Genomic DNA, 14,124 nt, shown 5'->3' with positions numbered 1-14,124 from the left:
TTCTGTAAAACAGGAGAAATGTGTTCAAAAGTGGAAGTTTTGGTAATGACTCGAGCTGCAGCATTTTGTACTAACTGTAATTTATGAAGAGATTTGGAAGGAAGCCCATAAAACAAAGCATTACAATAGTCGATTCTTGATGTTACAAGAGCATGCACAAGCGTAGCAGTACTCTTGAGTGAAAGGACAGGACGCAGATGATATATATTGCGAATATGGAAAAATGCAGAATGGGTAACTCTATTAATGTGAGATTCAAAAGACAGAGTTGTGTCAAGAATGACACCCAAACTTTTGACCTGATTCGATAGAGGAACAGAACAGTTATCTATTTCCACAGAAGAAATATTCGACTTACTTATTGTATTTTTTTAACCAACAAGAAGAATTTCTGTTTTACTGCTGTTCAATTTTAGAAAATTACTTGAAAACCAATTTTTTAATTCACTTAAGCACTCACCAAGAGCAGAAGAGGGAAACTTTGAAGAAGGTTTAGAAGACAGGTAAAGTTGGGTGTCGTCGGCATAACAATGAAAATGGATATCATATTTCCTAAAATGCTGCCAATAGGTAAAAGATAAATAATAAACAGAAGAGGTCCTAAAACAGAGCCCTGGGGAACACCAGTGACAACATAAGTGGGTTTTGATTTAAACTGTTTAAGTTGTACAAATTGAATGCGATCTGTGAGATAAGAACGAAACCAGCTTAAAGCCATACCAGTAATTCCAATAGATTCCAGCCAGCTCAAAAGTATGGGATGTGAAATGGTGTCAAATGCTGCACTAAGGTCAAGAAGTATAAGTATTGATAGAAGACCAGCATCAGCCGCTAGTAATAGATCATTAGAAATCTTTACAAGTGCAGTTTCAACACTGTGAAAAACACGAAACCCTGATTGTAACTGCTCATATAAACTATTGCAAGAGAGATGTTCGCGGAGCTGAAGAGCAACAATTGTTTCCAGGATTTTTGACAAAAACGGCAGATTTGAAATAGGTCGAAAATTAGCTAAATTCTTTTTGTCTGTCCCAGGTTTCTTAAGAATAGGTGTTATAACAGCAGTTTTAAGTGCAGTAGGGACAGTACCAGTAAGAAGTGATGTATGCATAATATCAGTGATTAAAGAGGAAAGAAATGATAAACCAGCTTTAACCAAGTGAGTCGGTAATGGATCCAGTTGACGTGACATATTTAGATTTTTGTACAGTGTCCTCAACTGTTGGAATTTTAAAAGCAGAAAATGAAAATGAGGGAGATGGCGCAAAGCTAGAATGAGTTATGTTCCGATCAGGGTTTGGTGAAACCAATTGGTGTTCAATTTTCTTATTAAAAAAGAGCATAAATGCTTCACACAATTCTGTAGAGTTTATATGCCAGTTAGAACACTCAGGTGGCTTTAAAATAGTGTTAACCACAGAGAATAGAGATTTTTGGTTTCCTACACCAGATCCAATTAAACTTGCATAATAATCTGATTTTGCTGTGGAAAGTGCAGTCTTATAAACTTGCATGTGATCAGCATACAAATCAAGTCCAGTCTTGGAATACAAGCGTTCTAATCGACGCCCCTTGACTTTTAGCAGACGAAGATCCGATGTAAACCAGGGTGCAGAGTTGACAAACGAAACATTCCTGGTTTTCAATGGGGCACAAGTGTCAAGGATCATTTGAAGATTGTCATTGTAATGCTGGATTAAATCATCAAGATTCCCTGAGTGGTCTTTGTAGGGAAGTGTGGACAAACATTCCCCAAGAATTGAGGGATCAATGTTCTTAATATTACGAAATGTGATTGTACGACTCAAATTAGGCTTAAACACAGATAAAGAGACATTGAAAGACACCAGAAAATGGTCTGATAGTGATAAGTCAGAAGTAGTGCAATTTCCAGGAATCACACCTGAACAGCAGACCAAATCAAGAGTATGACCTTTTGAATGAGTTGGGACATTGATAAATTGCTGTAGTCCAAAACTATCTAGGCATGATAAAAACTCTCTAGAACATGAATTTTCTGTATTATCCACATGGATATTAAAATCACCAACCAAAACCACGTTTGGAGACAATGAACAAAGAGAAGTTAAAAATGTTGAAAATTCCTGTTGGAATACAGAATTGGCCTTCGGGGGCCTGTATACAATAGCTATGATAGTTGGTACAAATCCATTGATTTGCAAAGCAACAGATTCAAAGGAAGTATAATCAGTTTCAGGAACTTTCCATTTTTCTTTATATAGTACTGCAAGCCCCCCGCCCCGGCCAACAGTGCGTGGTTTACAGATAAAAGCATGTCGAGGAGGAACAGAATGGTTCAAATGGTAAAAGTCATTACTTTTTTGCCAAGTCTCAGTAAGACAAAGAAAGTCGAACTTACGATCAAGCAGATCATTCACGAAAGGACCTTTATCAGAGATTGATCGAATATTCCATAGTCCAAATGAAAGATCGTTCTTACACTCTAAAAACTCCGGGGTTATTTCTTCAACCCATTTTCTGGGTTATTTGTGTTGGGTTAAAATTATGGGTTATTTTTTCAGAGAGTAACCATTTTCTGGGTTATAGGGCTAATATTTTGACCCAATTCATGGGTTGTTTGGGTTTCTGGGTTATTTTTCAAAGAGTAACCCATGTTCTGGGTTATAGGGTTGGCTTTCTCTCTCTCTCTCGCCCGCAGTTGTTCTGGAATTTTCTCACAACAGTCGTTTGAAATAACCGTCGCTTTCGCGCTCGATCCGTTTTGGCCTGTGCTTCATCGGTGCAACTTCATCTATATTCAAGGTAAGAGAGTATTTTCAGTGTTGATGTAATGTAAACTTTTCTGTGTCCATGTCCCTGTTGCTAGTTTATCACCATTTGCTAAAAAAAAAATACGTAGAGACTAGCGTTAGCCGTGGTAATTCTGTGGTTGGCATGTAGCCGTGGCTATCACGACAACATCTCTAGGACAACTCGAGGTAACGTTATCACACACCGGACGCGATTTTGAACACGGTCCTGAGCCGTTGCTGGGTGTCGCGCATAGATATATACACTATATATGTATATATCAGTGGGTGTCGCGGACAGACGCCGGATGGCGCCGCCGGTGTGTGTACACTCATAGAGAATAATGTGTTCGAATTTTAAAGACGCTTCGCGTCCGGTGTGTGAGCCCCTTGAGAGACTGCACGTCCGGTGAGCGATACCTCGAGTTGTCCTAGAGACGCGACGCGGCGCTTCTCGTCCGGTGTGCGAACCCCATAGCCGCGGCTACAGAGCGACGAGGCAACACAATAGTTGAGATATGTTTTCCAGCTGCGCCGTGCTTATCATATTATACAGTGCTCTACTATGCTGAAGTAGTGAGAGTTAAAGAAGCGGGTCAAGTCTTCAAATTGTTGCTAACCTAACCTCTATATTGCTATGTTTTCTCCAGGTCATCTTGAATGGACAGTTTTGTCGCTGATAAGCTAACTGAGTGGCAGCTGTCTGAGCTGACAGAGAATTTTAGAGGTGAGCATTTTACTCTTATTGCCCTTATATCATCATCTCTCTATACCTACATTTTTTTTAATAAGACTTAAATGTGTCAGTGCAAGATTTTGTTGTGCCTTGTCTTTAAGCTGTTATGCATAAGAATGGGCAAGATATTCACCTTTGCATTAATGTCATTACACTTTTTAATGAAAGAAAAGATGTCATTCACACAAAATGGGTAACGTTAATGCTGCAAAAGAACCACATTAGTTAACTAGCAATTTGGGCCACGTAAAAAAAAAAAAAAAAAAAAAGCCACTGCATTCCCTTAAAAGTGATTATTTGTTAGCTTGATAATGAAAGAGTGTCTGGTGAGTGGTTCACAATTGTCTCAACTTATTAACAATACTCATGTTGTCTTGTTTTCTGTCTTTCAGATGAAGACATAGATGAGGAGGCATTTCTTCTCTTTGATGAGGACACTATCAAAAATCTTGTCCCCAAAGTTGGCCCCAGGCTTAAATTCCTGAGGCTCTTCTGAGAATTGTTGTTTATTTTTCTATTTTTTATTTCTAATATTGTTATTACAGTGTGACCTAAAATAAATAGGAAAATAAACATGTCCAAGTGTGTTTTTTCATATAGATTTTAATTTAATGCAATATGTAAAAGTGCTTGAAGTGTGTAATATAATGTAAAACAAAGTTTTATTTTCTGAAATAAGGCATATTGGGATAGTGAGGTTAAGTTAGGTTATTTTTGACCCAACTCCTGGGTTAAAAAAGGATCAACTAATTTTTGGGTTATTTCTACCCAGATGTTGGGTTTTTTAAACCCAACATTTGGGTCAGGTATTTAACCCAGAATTTGGGTCAAAAAGCATAACCCAATTTTCTGAGTTGAAATAACCCATAAATTAGTTGGTCCCTTTTTAACCCAGGAGTTGGGTCAAAAATAACCCATTATGGGTTATTTTTGACCCAGGAGTTTTTAGAGTGTACCGTTAATAGAGGTGATCGTCTTAGTTGGCTTGACTAAGACACTGTGATCAATAGTCCGAACATGTTTCCTTGGAGGACGAGGGTTCGTAGACCAAATGGAAGGAATTCCACTTGGAGAGACAACCTTAAAACTCCTGCGAGATCCACGATGAACATATTTACGGCGTGGTGTAAAAGCAATATCCTGATGTAAGTGTAAAGCAGACGGAGGCTCGCCGTAGTGCACGCGTAGCTGCAACAATTCCGCTGCCGAGTAGTGATAGAGCGGATACACAGGATGGAAGATTGAGCAAAGGACAATCCACACAATTGAAATCCAGATAGTCAGTTTGAACATCATCATTGCCGCAGCTGAAGGAGGATAGAAGAAAAGTCCGGCAGCCTCGAACCAAATTGACAGGTGAGCAGGAATCCAGCAATGCCGGCAACAGTCTCAGGTGAATCTCAGTGAATCCAAAATCGTGCACAAAAGTACAAAAATTGTATGCAGTCCAGGCAGGTGAATAAAACACAGTGAACTAAAAAGGTAGTCTAAAAGCTAGAAACGTTAAAAACGTTCAATCGTTCAAAGTTCCTCAGAGCAGCGGCTGCTAACAGCGCCAGCGTTCGCTCCACCGAAAGTAATGCCAAATTCACCAATGACCTATGATGATGTCTAATTAATAGTGCTTACTTTAGTAAAATCTACTTTTACTTCAGTAGAACTTTAGAACTCGAGACACTGTGCAGAATAAAAACCACAGTAAACCCAGGATGGCACAGCTGGAGATAAACAGATCCCGACAGACATCAGTGGATCCTACAAAACATGAAATAAGGGGTGGAGAAAAAGAGAGCTGTCAGGTTATATATTTAAGTTTTGTCTATGAATGTTGTTGTCTCTGTGTTGATTTACTTCTGTTCCTAAATGCATACATGCATAGACTAGACTAGAATTAAATAGAACAGAAGAATAATATGAATAAATTAATAATAAAAAACATAACTATTTTAAAATATAAAGATTTTAAAGGACTCACCAGTGTTATCCACATAGAGCACACCTGACACACTTCCATACTCGGTTGATGCTGTGCAGATGTACACACCATTCGAATCAGAGGATGATTTTGGGATGAAAAGTTTGTTGCCTTCAGAATGCGGAGTACTCCCATTCACTCTGTTAATGAAGACACATGAGAGAAACTGACATAATAAGAAAGTATACATGTGATGATGTAAAATGGTAAAAGGCAATTATCTGGAAACTTGAAATTTAATATTGCACATATTATTTTATGTAGCCTCCTTACTGGACTGACACATTACACTTTTATTTCCTTTTTTTTTTTTTTTGAAGTAGAAATCATTATTAATCGCATTTCCACTGTTGGGCCAGTGCAAGCCAGGGCTTTCAACGGGCCAGGCTGGCATTTATGTTGTTTATGATATTTACATTTATGCATTTGGCAGACGCTTTTATCCAAAGTGACTTACATTGCATTTCAAGGTACACATTTATATATTTATATTCTTACACTGAGCTAAAGGGACAGGTTAATATATAAATATAAGATTTAAAACCCAAGCATACAATTTTTACCACCGTTTTACACTAATAAGTGATACATTGGACGAGAGGATAATTGGATAATTGCATCACAATGGCCTGGCCTACTATACTTTATATTTAGCCTAGTTTGGATGATGGATTGCAAATGGATATAAAATGTAATACATGGGAGTGATGTATAGTACTCAAGATTGGATTTTCATCATGCCCTGCGTCTCAATATCTATACTATAGTCCAGTCATTTTAAGCCAAAATGGGGGTCAACCTTGAACAAATTGCAACAGAAGCAAACTCAACTGATTTTGTATCCTCAATATGTCCTGAGTAAGGAAAGAAAAAAAAGTCCCGAAGAATCCCATTAGGGGAAAGTTTCGAAAAAGACCCAAATATAGCCTATTCATACGCCTATTCATTCTTTTTCTTACGTGAATTGGGTAAAAAAATTTACCTTTAGATATCACCATGAAAATTACTGAGTTGATTACTTACATCAAGACAAACAAAAAATGTATTACAAGTTTTTTTTAAATTGTTTGTTAACATGGACAAACGGTGCACAATCTAATTACGTATGTGCTAATTTGCATAAATACCACAACAGATCTAAACATTGGGTATAGCCAGGTGAAAATGTCTTGTTGAATCTTGTTGACACATAACAGTAAAATACTTGATGTTAAGGTCTGAATGGAACCCATTTAGGCTACCCATGAGCATTAATACATAGAGACAGGAAGAAGTACTTTAGAAACCAGCCTTTATTCATTTTTAAGAGATGGGGTTTGGGGCTGGGTCCGTGGGACTGTTTCTGGGGGACGAGACTGAGGGAAGAACAGGAGACAATGGTAAGGAGAATGCAGAAGACAAAAGGTAGGTAAAATAAAAAGTGAATCCCCAGAAACAGTCCCACAGACCCAGCCCCAAACCCCATCTCTACAATAATAATTAATAAAGGCTGGTTTCTAAAGTACTTCTTCCTGTCTCTATGTATTAATGCTCATGGGTAGCCTAAATGGGTTCCATTCAGACCTTAACATTAAGTATTTTACTGTTATGTGTCAACAAGATTCAACAAGACATTTTCACCTGGCTATACCCAATGTTTAGATCTGTTGTGGTATTTATGCAAATTAGCACATACATGATTATGCACCATTTGTCCATGTTAACAAACAATTTCAAAAAACTTGTAATACAATTTTTGTTTGTCTTCATGTAAGTAATCAACTCAGTAATTTTCATGGTGATATCTAAAGGTTAAAATATTTACCCTATTCACCTAAGAAAAAGAATGAATAGGCCTATGAATAGGATATATTTGGGTCTTTTTCTAAACTTTCCCCTAATGGGATTCTTCTGGACTTTTTTCCCCCTTACTCAGGACATATTGAGGATACAAAATCAGTTGAGTTTGCTTCTGTTGCAATTTGTTCAACCTTTTTTTCATAAAATGACTGGACTACTATCCGTCCTAAACAGTATGTGAGATTAAAATAAGTGTGTCCCAAAGCATAGTATGTTGAAAAGAGTATGCCAGGAGTCCCCGGATGGTCTACTATTTCCGGTGGATTTTCAAAGTGTGGATCCGTGCTCACTATAAAAGCTAATGTCGCCCACAACCAATTGCGCTTTCGACGAGGATTCGATGTATCCATGTTGTATTTCATCTGCAACAACAATGTGAACTTTTATATAGTGTAGATCCGTTTGGCCATTAGCTTTTAAATGCATCGTTATGCATGAATATGAGGAGAGTCTCAGCATGCAAGACCCATGACTGGCAGATCAACATGCTTCTGCATTTCTTTCCGATACAGTAGGAAATTAAATTAATTTAAATGTGAAGGATTTTATCTTTGACAAGATGATTGACAGGATGATTGAGCAATCGGTAACAGCCGGCAACTGTTTACACTATACGCATGCCATTGTGTATGAATGACATGCGTTTTTGGTCATGCAGTGTTGACGGAGATCTTTTCTTAAACACAGTGGAAACGCCAGTATGGACGATGCATCTCGCGCTCCGCCCCTCAGTGCGGGTATAAACAGGAAACGGAAGCACGCACCATTTGGTTTTTCACTGAGGAGCCGTGCAGGAGCCTGGCCTCAGCAGTGGTCCAGCAATACATACGTAACCGAGATGTTCCCTTTCAGTCGGTCACGTCCGACGTAACGCCGATGTCATCAACCTATTGGGATCCCAAGTAACATGCCTCCTATTGCTGCCACCTTCCGGTGCCCAGCGTAAGCCTCCTGATCCCCCCGCACATTGGGGAGGAAGACAGGACAGGGCTCAGGCCTAGGGGTGCGGAGGAACACTACAGGATTCGGCTAAATGGTAACTCACCTGGAACAGAATGGCGCACGTATCCGGTCCATAGGAGGGGAATGGTGCAGCAAGCCGACACTTTGAGCGGGGCCTACAGTGTTTACTGGCTATGGGAAGCAAGTACACGGGAGGAAACTGGCTCGACCCGAAGGCTATAAAACCTAGTGAACGTTTGGTGTCACCCAGCCCACATCTCTACAGAAATCTGTCAGCGAGGCACCTTGTGTCAGTGTCCAAGAAGAAGCAAAACTCAGAGTGGAGTGGGCTAGCAACCTGAGGGGGCACGTTGCGTCTTGGGATTGGTATGGAAGACGATGGCATCCACTATCCAGTGGGCCAACCTCTGCTTGGAGACAGCATTTCCCTTCTGTTGGCCTCCATAACAGATAAAGAGCTGGTCCTGAGGCTTTGCATTCTGTTCACGTACAGGTGCAGAGCATGAACGGGACAGAGAAAAGCCAGGGCTGGGTCTGCCTCCTCCAGGGGCAGCGCTAGAAGGTTCACTACTTGGTGTGGTAAGAACCTTGTGAAAATATCCGGGCGAGACTCCCAGGCACAATTTTTCGACCGAAAATGCGTGCAAGTCCCCCTACCCTCTTGATGGAAGTCAAAGCAAGCAGGAGAACTGTTTTCATGGACAGGATTTTTAACTCGGCTGCCTGCAGTGGTTCAAAGGGTTGTCTCTGCAGTGCCGTGAGCACCAGAGATAAGTCCCAAGAGGGTATTTAGGGTGAGGCAGATTTAGTCTCCTCGCTCCCCTCAGGAACGCTTTCCCAAGGATTTTCCGTCCACTGCATTGTGATGTGCGGCAATCGCGACAACATACACTTTGAGCATGGAGGGAGACAGTCTTCACTCCAACCCATCTTGCAGGAAGGAAAGCACCATACTGACCGAACATCTTCAGGGGGCTTCTCGGTGAGAAGAACACCACTCAACGAATAGGTTCCACTTTAGGGCGTAAGCGTACATCATTGAGGGCGCCGAAGTCAAGTCAAGTCAAGTATATTTGTATAGCGCTTTTCACAATACAGATTGTATCAAAGCAGCTTCACAGTATTAAATTAAAATAATACAACAAGGTTTGTTTCTAGTGGAATTTATTGATTGATAAAGTCAAATTAAATATCCCCAGAATATCCCCAACTGAGCAAGCCAAAGGCAACAGTGGCAAGGAACCGAAAAACTCCATCAAGTGACCTAATGGTGTCCTAAAACTCCATCAGGTGACCTAATGGAGAAAAAAAAAACCTTGGGAAAACCCAGGCTCAGTCGGGGGCCAGTTCTCCTCTGGCGAAGTGATGGTGTCTACGACAGTTTCCCATTATATTGTCACGCAGAACAAAATGAACTGTGATTGGTTGCGTTGCATGTCAGTCAGACGTCCTATTGGGTGGTCCTTGGGCAAGAAAAGCTGTGATAGAGTCCAGACATTCTGCCGTCAGTCTGAAGGTCTGGCTATGCCAGACTAGGAAGCGCTAGCCAGGCTCCCAGGCACCTAGCCAGGGGGACCAACGGGACCACAGACAGACCCGCAGTGGGGCAGCGAGATGGAAGGCAGGGACCCGACTCGTACGGCATAGCGGTCCAAATTGGGGTCTGAGTGTGCAGTGCAACACTTACCTGCATACTCGCTGCCGGCTGGCGTTGTAAGAGGGGGCTGAGGGTAGCAAGGCACACACCGCCAACCTTGCCCTCTTGGGACCCAGGGACAGAGGAAATTGTTCTTTTATTGGCTGTACGGCCATTGGCAGAACAGAAAACAAACTGAAGCCCCCTCCACCCAGCCCTCCTCTGGGGGAGGGAGAGATGCAGACACCATCTCCCAAAGAGCTAGGGCCGCTTGTGCTTGCGCTTGCCACCTGACTTGGCAGTAGCTGGGACGGGCTGGGCGGCCTTCCTGCGGCTGGCTCCACGCTGGGGTCTGGGTGAAGGCTGCTGAGCAGACCGGGCGGGAGAGGCGGCCCGGGCAAGCATAGCCATCAACTCTTGATCAGGCTTGGGCAATGCAACTCTCCCAGAAGGAGGAAGTGCAGCCGAGTCCTCATCTCCAAAAACTCAAGCTCACCCTCCGATGCTGCGATTGACATCTGATCGGCAGGGGGAGCCCTGAATGAAACGACTGGCCAGAAAGGGGCCAGAGCGCTCAGCCAAAATACATACAGTCAACTGTTCGGCTCCGAAGCGAAAGACCAATAGTACGTGCATCCGCTTCCTATTTATACCCGCACTGCAGGGCAGAGCGTGAGATGCAAATCTCGCACGGCAATGTGCACTGGCTCATTCTAATAACCCTCAAAGATGATAGGCTCCCTGGCATGATCCAAATACGTTGGTGACGTCCATGTAACGTCAAATGTGACAGACTGAAAGGGAACTACGGACTTCATTACTTGATCCAGATGTAGCTAGTCGGTGTTGGGTTACAATCCACTAGACAGTGATATTCTTCAGCCTCTTTTGGATCATCAGGGATTATCTTCACCACTTCTGGAGGATCTAAGAGAATTCAAAAATATGAAAATAATAATAATATTGGCTTATCATAAACATTGTTCATGTGGCGTTGAAATGTAGGTATGCTTAGTTACAGGAGGGCAGCCTGGCCTTGTACTGACCAAGTTACACTTCTGTCCAAGTATAATCATTAGTTAGGCCAAAAACTATGATTAATGTTTTTATAGGAGTAAAAAATTCCCCTGCATTCCACCTCCACCAACAAACAAATATGATATACAGGGGCCCAGACCTCCTAGTGATGCCCCTGACTGTTATTTTAATTTGTACGCTAGCTTGACTTTTACTGTGTATACAGTGTTACTTACAGTGGACATTTATCACATAGTCGAGTTCAAGCTGCTTTGTCAGTGTGCTGTGTTTTACCACACACTGGATCTTCTTCTGGTTTAGATGTTTAGATGGTGCTCCCAGTATGTTGGTCACAACAGTGACGGTGCCGTCTGAGTGCTGTGTGCTGCTGGTTTCTGTTCTCAGAGAGTCATTCAGAGCTCCTAATCTCCACAACACTTCTGCTGCAGGACGGGCATTCGAGGCTTCACATGATGCCAAAGTAACGTCGTAATGATCAGAAACATGTGTGCTTCCCGTTACTTTCCCCGCAGGAGGAACTACATTTTAAAAGAAAAAGGACAATAAATGAATTGTGAACCGTGAGTCATCAAAATGAGCCGATAATTGATATGGCCCAGATATTGTGCATACCTAACTACAAACACTGCCATTTCACTTTTACAAGTTTTGCTCTACACACACCATGTTTGTGAGAGGAAATATAGTCATGAAATATACTCAGTATTATTACATTATTATTACATTACATTATTACATATTACATTTAGTAGGTCATCCAAAACTGAAAATCCTTTATTTTATTTTTTTGCAGACTGAAGCTTTCATACGGAGCCCCTAAAGGGACTTTTGCAAAAAAAAAAAAATATCCGTACTTCCAAGCTTCAAAAAAAGGACACAAAAACACCATTAAAATATCGTAGCAGTGATTTATATGACTCATTTGCGATATTACAAATCTTGTAAAACCATATGGTAGATTTACATGAGGAACTTTATAGTAATTGTAGGGAAAAGATAATTCTCTTCAAAACATTCCCTTATTATTAAATAAATAAAATCCATACAGGTTTGGAAAAACATGAAGGGTGTGTAACAGGATCACAGAATTTTCTATTTTAATGTAATTTCACTTTCCAAGTGTTGATTTACACCATGTTTGTGAGGGGAAATATCTTGATGAAACATTTAAATGACTGTCAGTAGTTCATCCAAAAACTGAAAATCCTGTCGTCATGTTGCTCCCCCTTCATGTTTTCCTAAAACTGTACGGGATTTGGAATATATCACTATGACAATGAGGCTTTTGTGTCCTGTTTTTGAAGCTTGAAAGCTTCAGTCCCCAATCATTGTAATTGCATGAAAATAGTGTATTTTGTGAAAGAAAGAGAGTTACACAGTTACACTACATGGGTTAATAAATGACAGATTTGTCAATTTTGTTTGAACTTGAAACCCAAAGTGAGAGAATAACATTCGCAGTCTTACCATGTACTGTGACACTGATGTTTGTCACAATTTGTCCAATAGGAAATGTGTTGAAGATGCAAGTGTAGATCCCGTCATCCAGAAGTGACATTCCCAGCAGCTGAATCGATCCATTCTTCTCTTTAAAGTTCCCAATAAATTTGACCTTGTCCTGTAAATAATTTCTGTGTTCAGTTTTCCCATCTTTGTGGATGATAAAGAAGCTGTGCTGTTCAGGGTTTCCTCTTGTCTGTTTCTGCCAGACGATATGAGTTAAAGTCTCCTCGGTCTCAGTCAGGTGACAAAACAAAGTGGCATTCCCTCCTGTCATGACTGTTGTATCATGGCCAACAATCTTAAAACCTGCACAATTAATAGAAAAAGAGTGAGTGAACGTATACATATCTGCTGGCATATCTAACATAAACAAAAGTATAAATATTTCACTTGCCTGCTATGCTGGAGCATTTGAGATAAATCAAAAACAGTCCATAGAGTGATACATGTAGATCCAAAGTGTTTCTTCTCTCGTGCATGTTGTCTTCAGCTGTTAAAAATCTACTTCCCTCTCAGTGCTCAGAGAACCAACTGTCTCCGATTACCTCACATCTGAAAACAAACCAAATTAAAGGCGGTTCCCTAAGTTTACATCGATGGTTTGCACCACAGATTATAAAAAGCCACATGCAAGCATTACACCCCTCACTCCCTCTGCATTCCAGCTCAAGGGCATTTTATGGGGTCACTCTCAAAATTTAAATCTAGTTCAAGGAAAAAAATTAAAATAACAGACCATATCATAAGGGTGAATCACAATATGCGCGCACACACACACACACACACACACACATACACACACTCAGACAATCCACTGACTGAGATCCTCTGACGCCTGCGGCTCCTCCACTGACAGGACAGAACAGAGACCTGTGCTGGAGTCATTTCCTCTCTCTCTCTCTCTCTCTCTTTCTCTCTCTCTCTCACACACACACACACACACACATTTCAAACAAGTATTACACGCTAACCAAAGTTGAAGAAAGTGAAGAAAAAAAACATTCTGTTCTTTTAAAATAATATAAATGAAATGATTATATCACTCAATATAAAAATAAACATCTTACTAAATTTTTAGTAATATAAAATCTTTTGAGTGCTTCTAGAGAGACAGAGAGACAGAGAGAGGTGTGAACATATATGGTGTGACAGTCACAGCAGTGGGGGACGGTGCGGTGGAGTCCAGGTCAGCACACAGGGTGCCACAGCATATGGAAGTCAGTCTTAGTCTGTTAACTTTTCCACAGCAAATGTTTTGATAGAGTTTTGAAAATTATTTCAAATCATAATCGTAAAAGATTAAAAGGAAAGAGACCCCATTGGAGCTGGTAAGGGTTAACTAGCCTTGTCCAGCTCTGTGTTTACAGGATGCTGCCTGGAGACACCCGCCCTAAAGCAATTTAAGAGGAATATCCCCTAGAGTCTGCGAGAGGGAAGATGACTCAATGTTGGACAACTAAGTTAACGACTTAGGAATAGGGTTGCCAACTTCAGAAAAGGAAAATGCGGGACAATCGTGGTTATTTATAGGAAAATGAGGGACACTCAAAATATTTGTACTGTATCACACAGTGTACGTCATTTCAGTGTCTGCAGTTAAGTTTGTGTTTAAAAGGTTATCAGACATAAACACATTTGTATTGCTTAACCTATTTATGTATTT

The 14,124-nt window shown here is 40.8% G+C and overlaps 1 protein-coding gene across 1 annotated transcript; it reads right to left on the bottom strand.

The window, feature by feature from the left end:
* Positions 1-3,655: 3,655 nt before the first annotated feature.
* On the bottom strand, positions 3,656-13,069 carry LOC311298672 (nectin-3-like). Its single transcript, XM_084421794.1, has 6 exons — positions 12,856-13,069; positions 12,426-12,767; positions 11,174-11,476; positions 10,742-10,847; positions 5,483-5,622; positions 3,656-5,262 (listed from the first exon to the last, which is right to left on the bottom strand). Exons 1-6 carry the CDS (start codon positions 12,938-12,940, stop codon positions 5,159-5,161), a joined length of 1,080 nt encoding a protein of 359 aa, XP_084277920.1. The 5' UTR covers positions 12,941-13,069; the 3' UTR covers positions 3,656-5,158.
* Positions 13,070-14,124: the final 1,055 nt, after the last annotated feature.

The sequence above is a fragment of the Rutilus rutilus genome (genome assembly GCF_951802725.1).
Source record: "Rutilus rutilus genome assembly, chromosome: 10".
Classification (NCBI taxonomy): domain Eukaryota; kingdom Metazoa; phylum Chordata; class Actinopteri; order Cypriniformes; family Leuciscidae; genus Rutilus; species Rutilus rutilus.
Note: the sequence above shows the minus strand (reverse complement) of the source record. Positions and strands in the feature narration are given on the sequence as shown.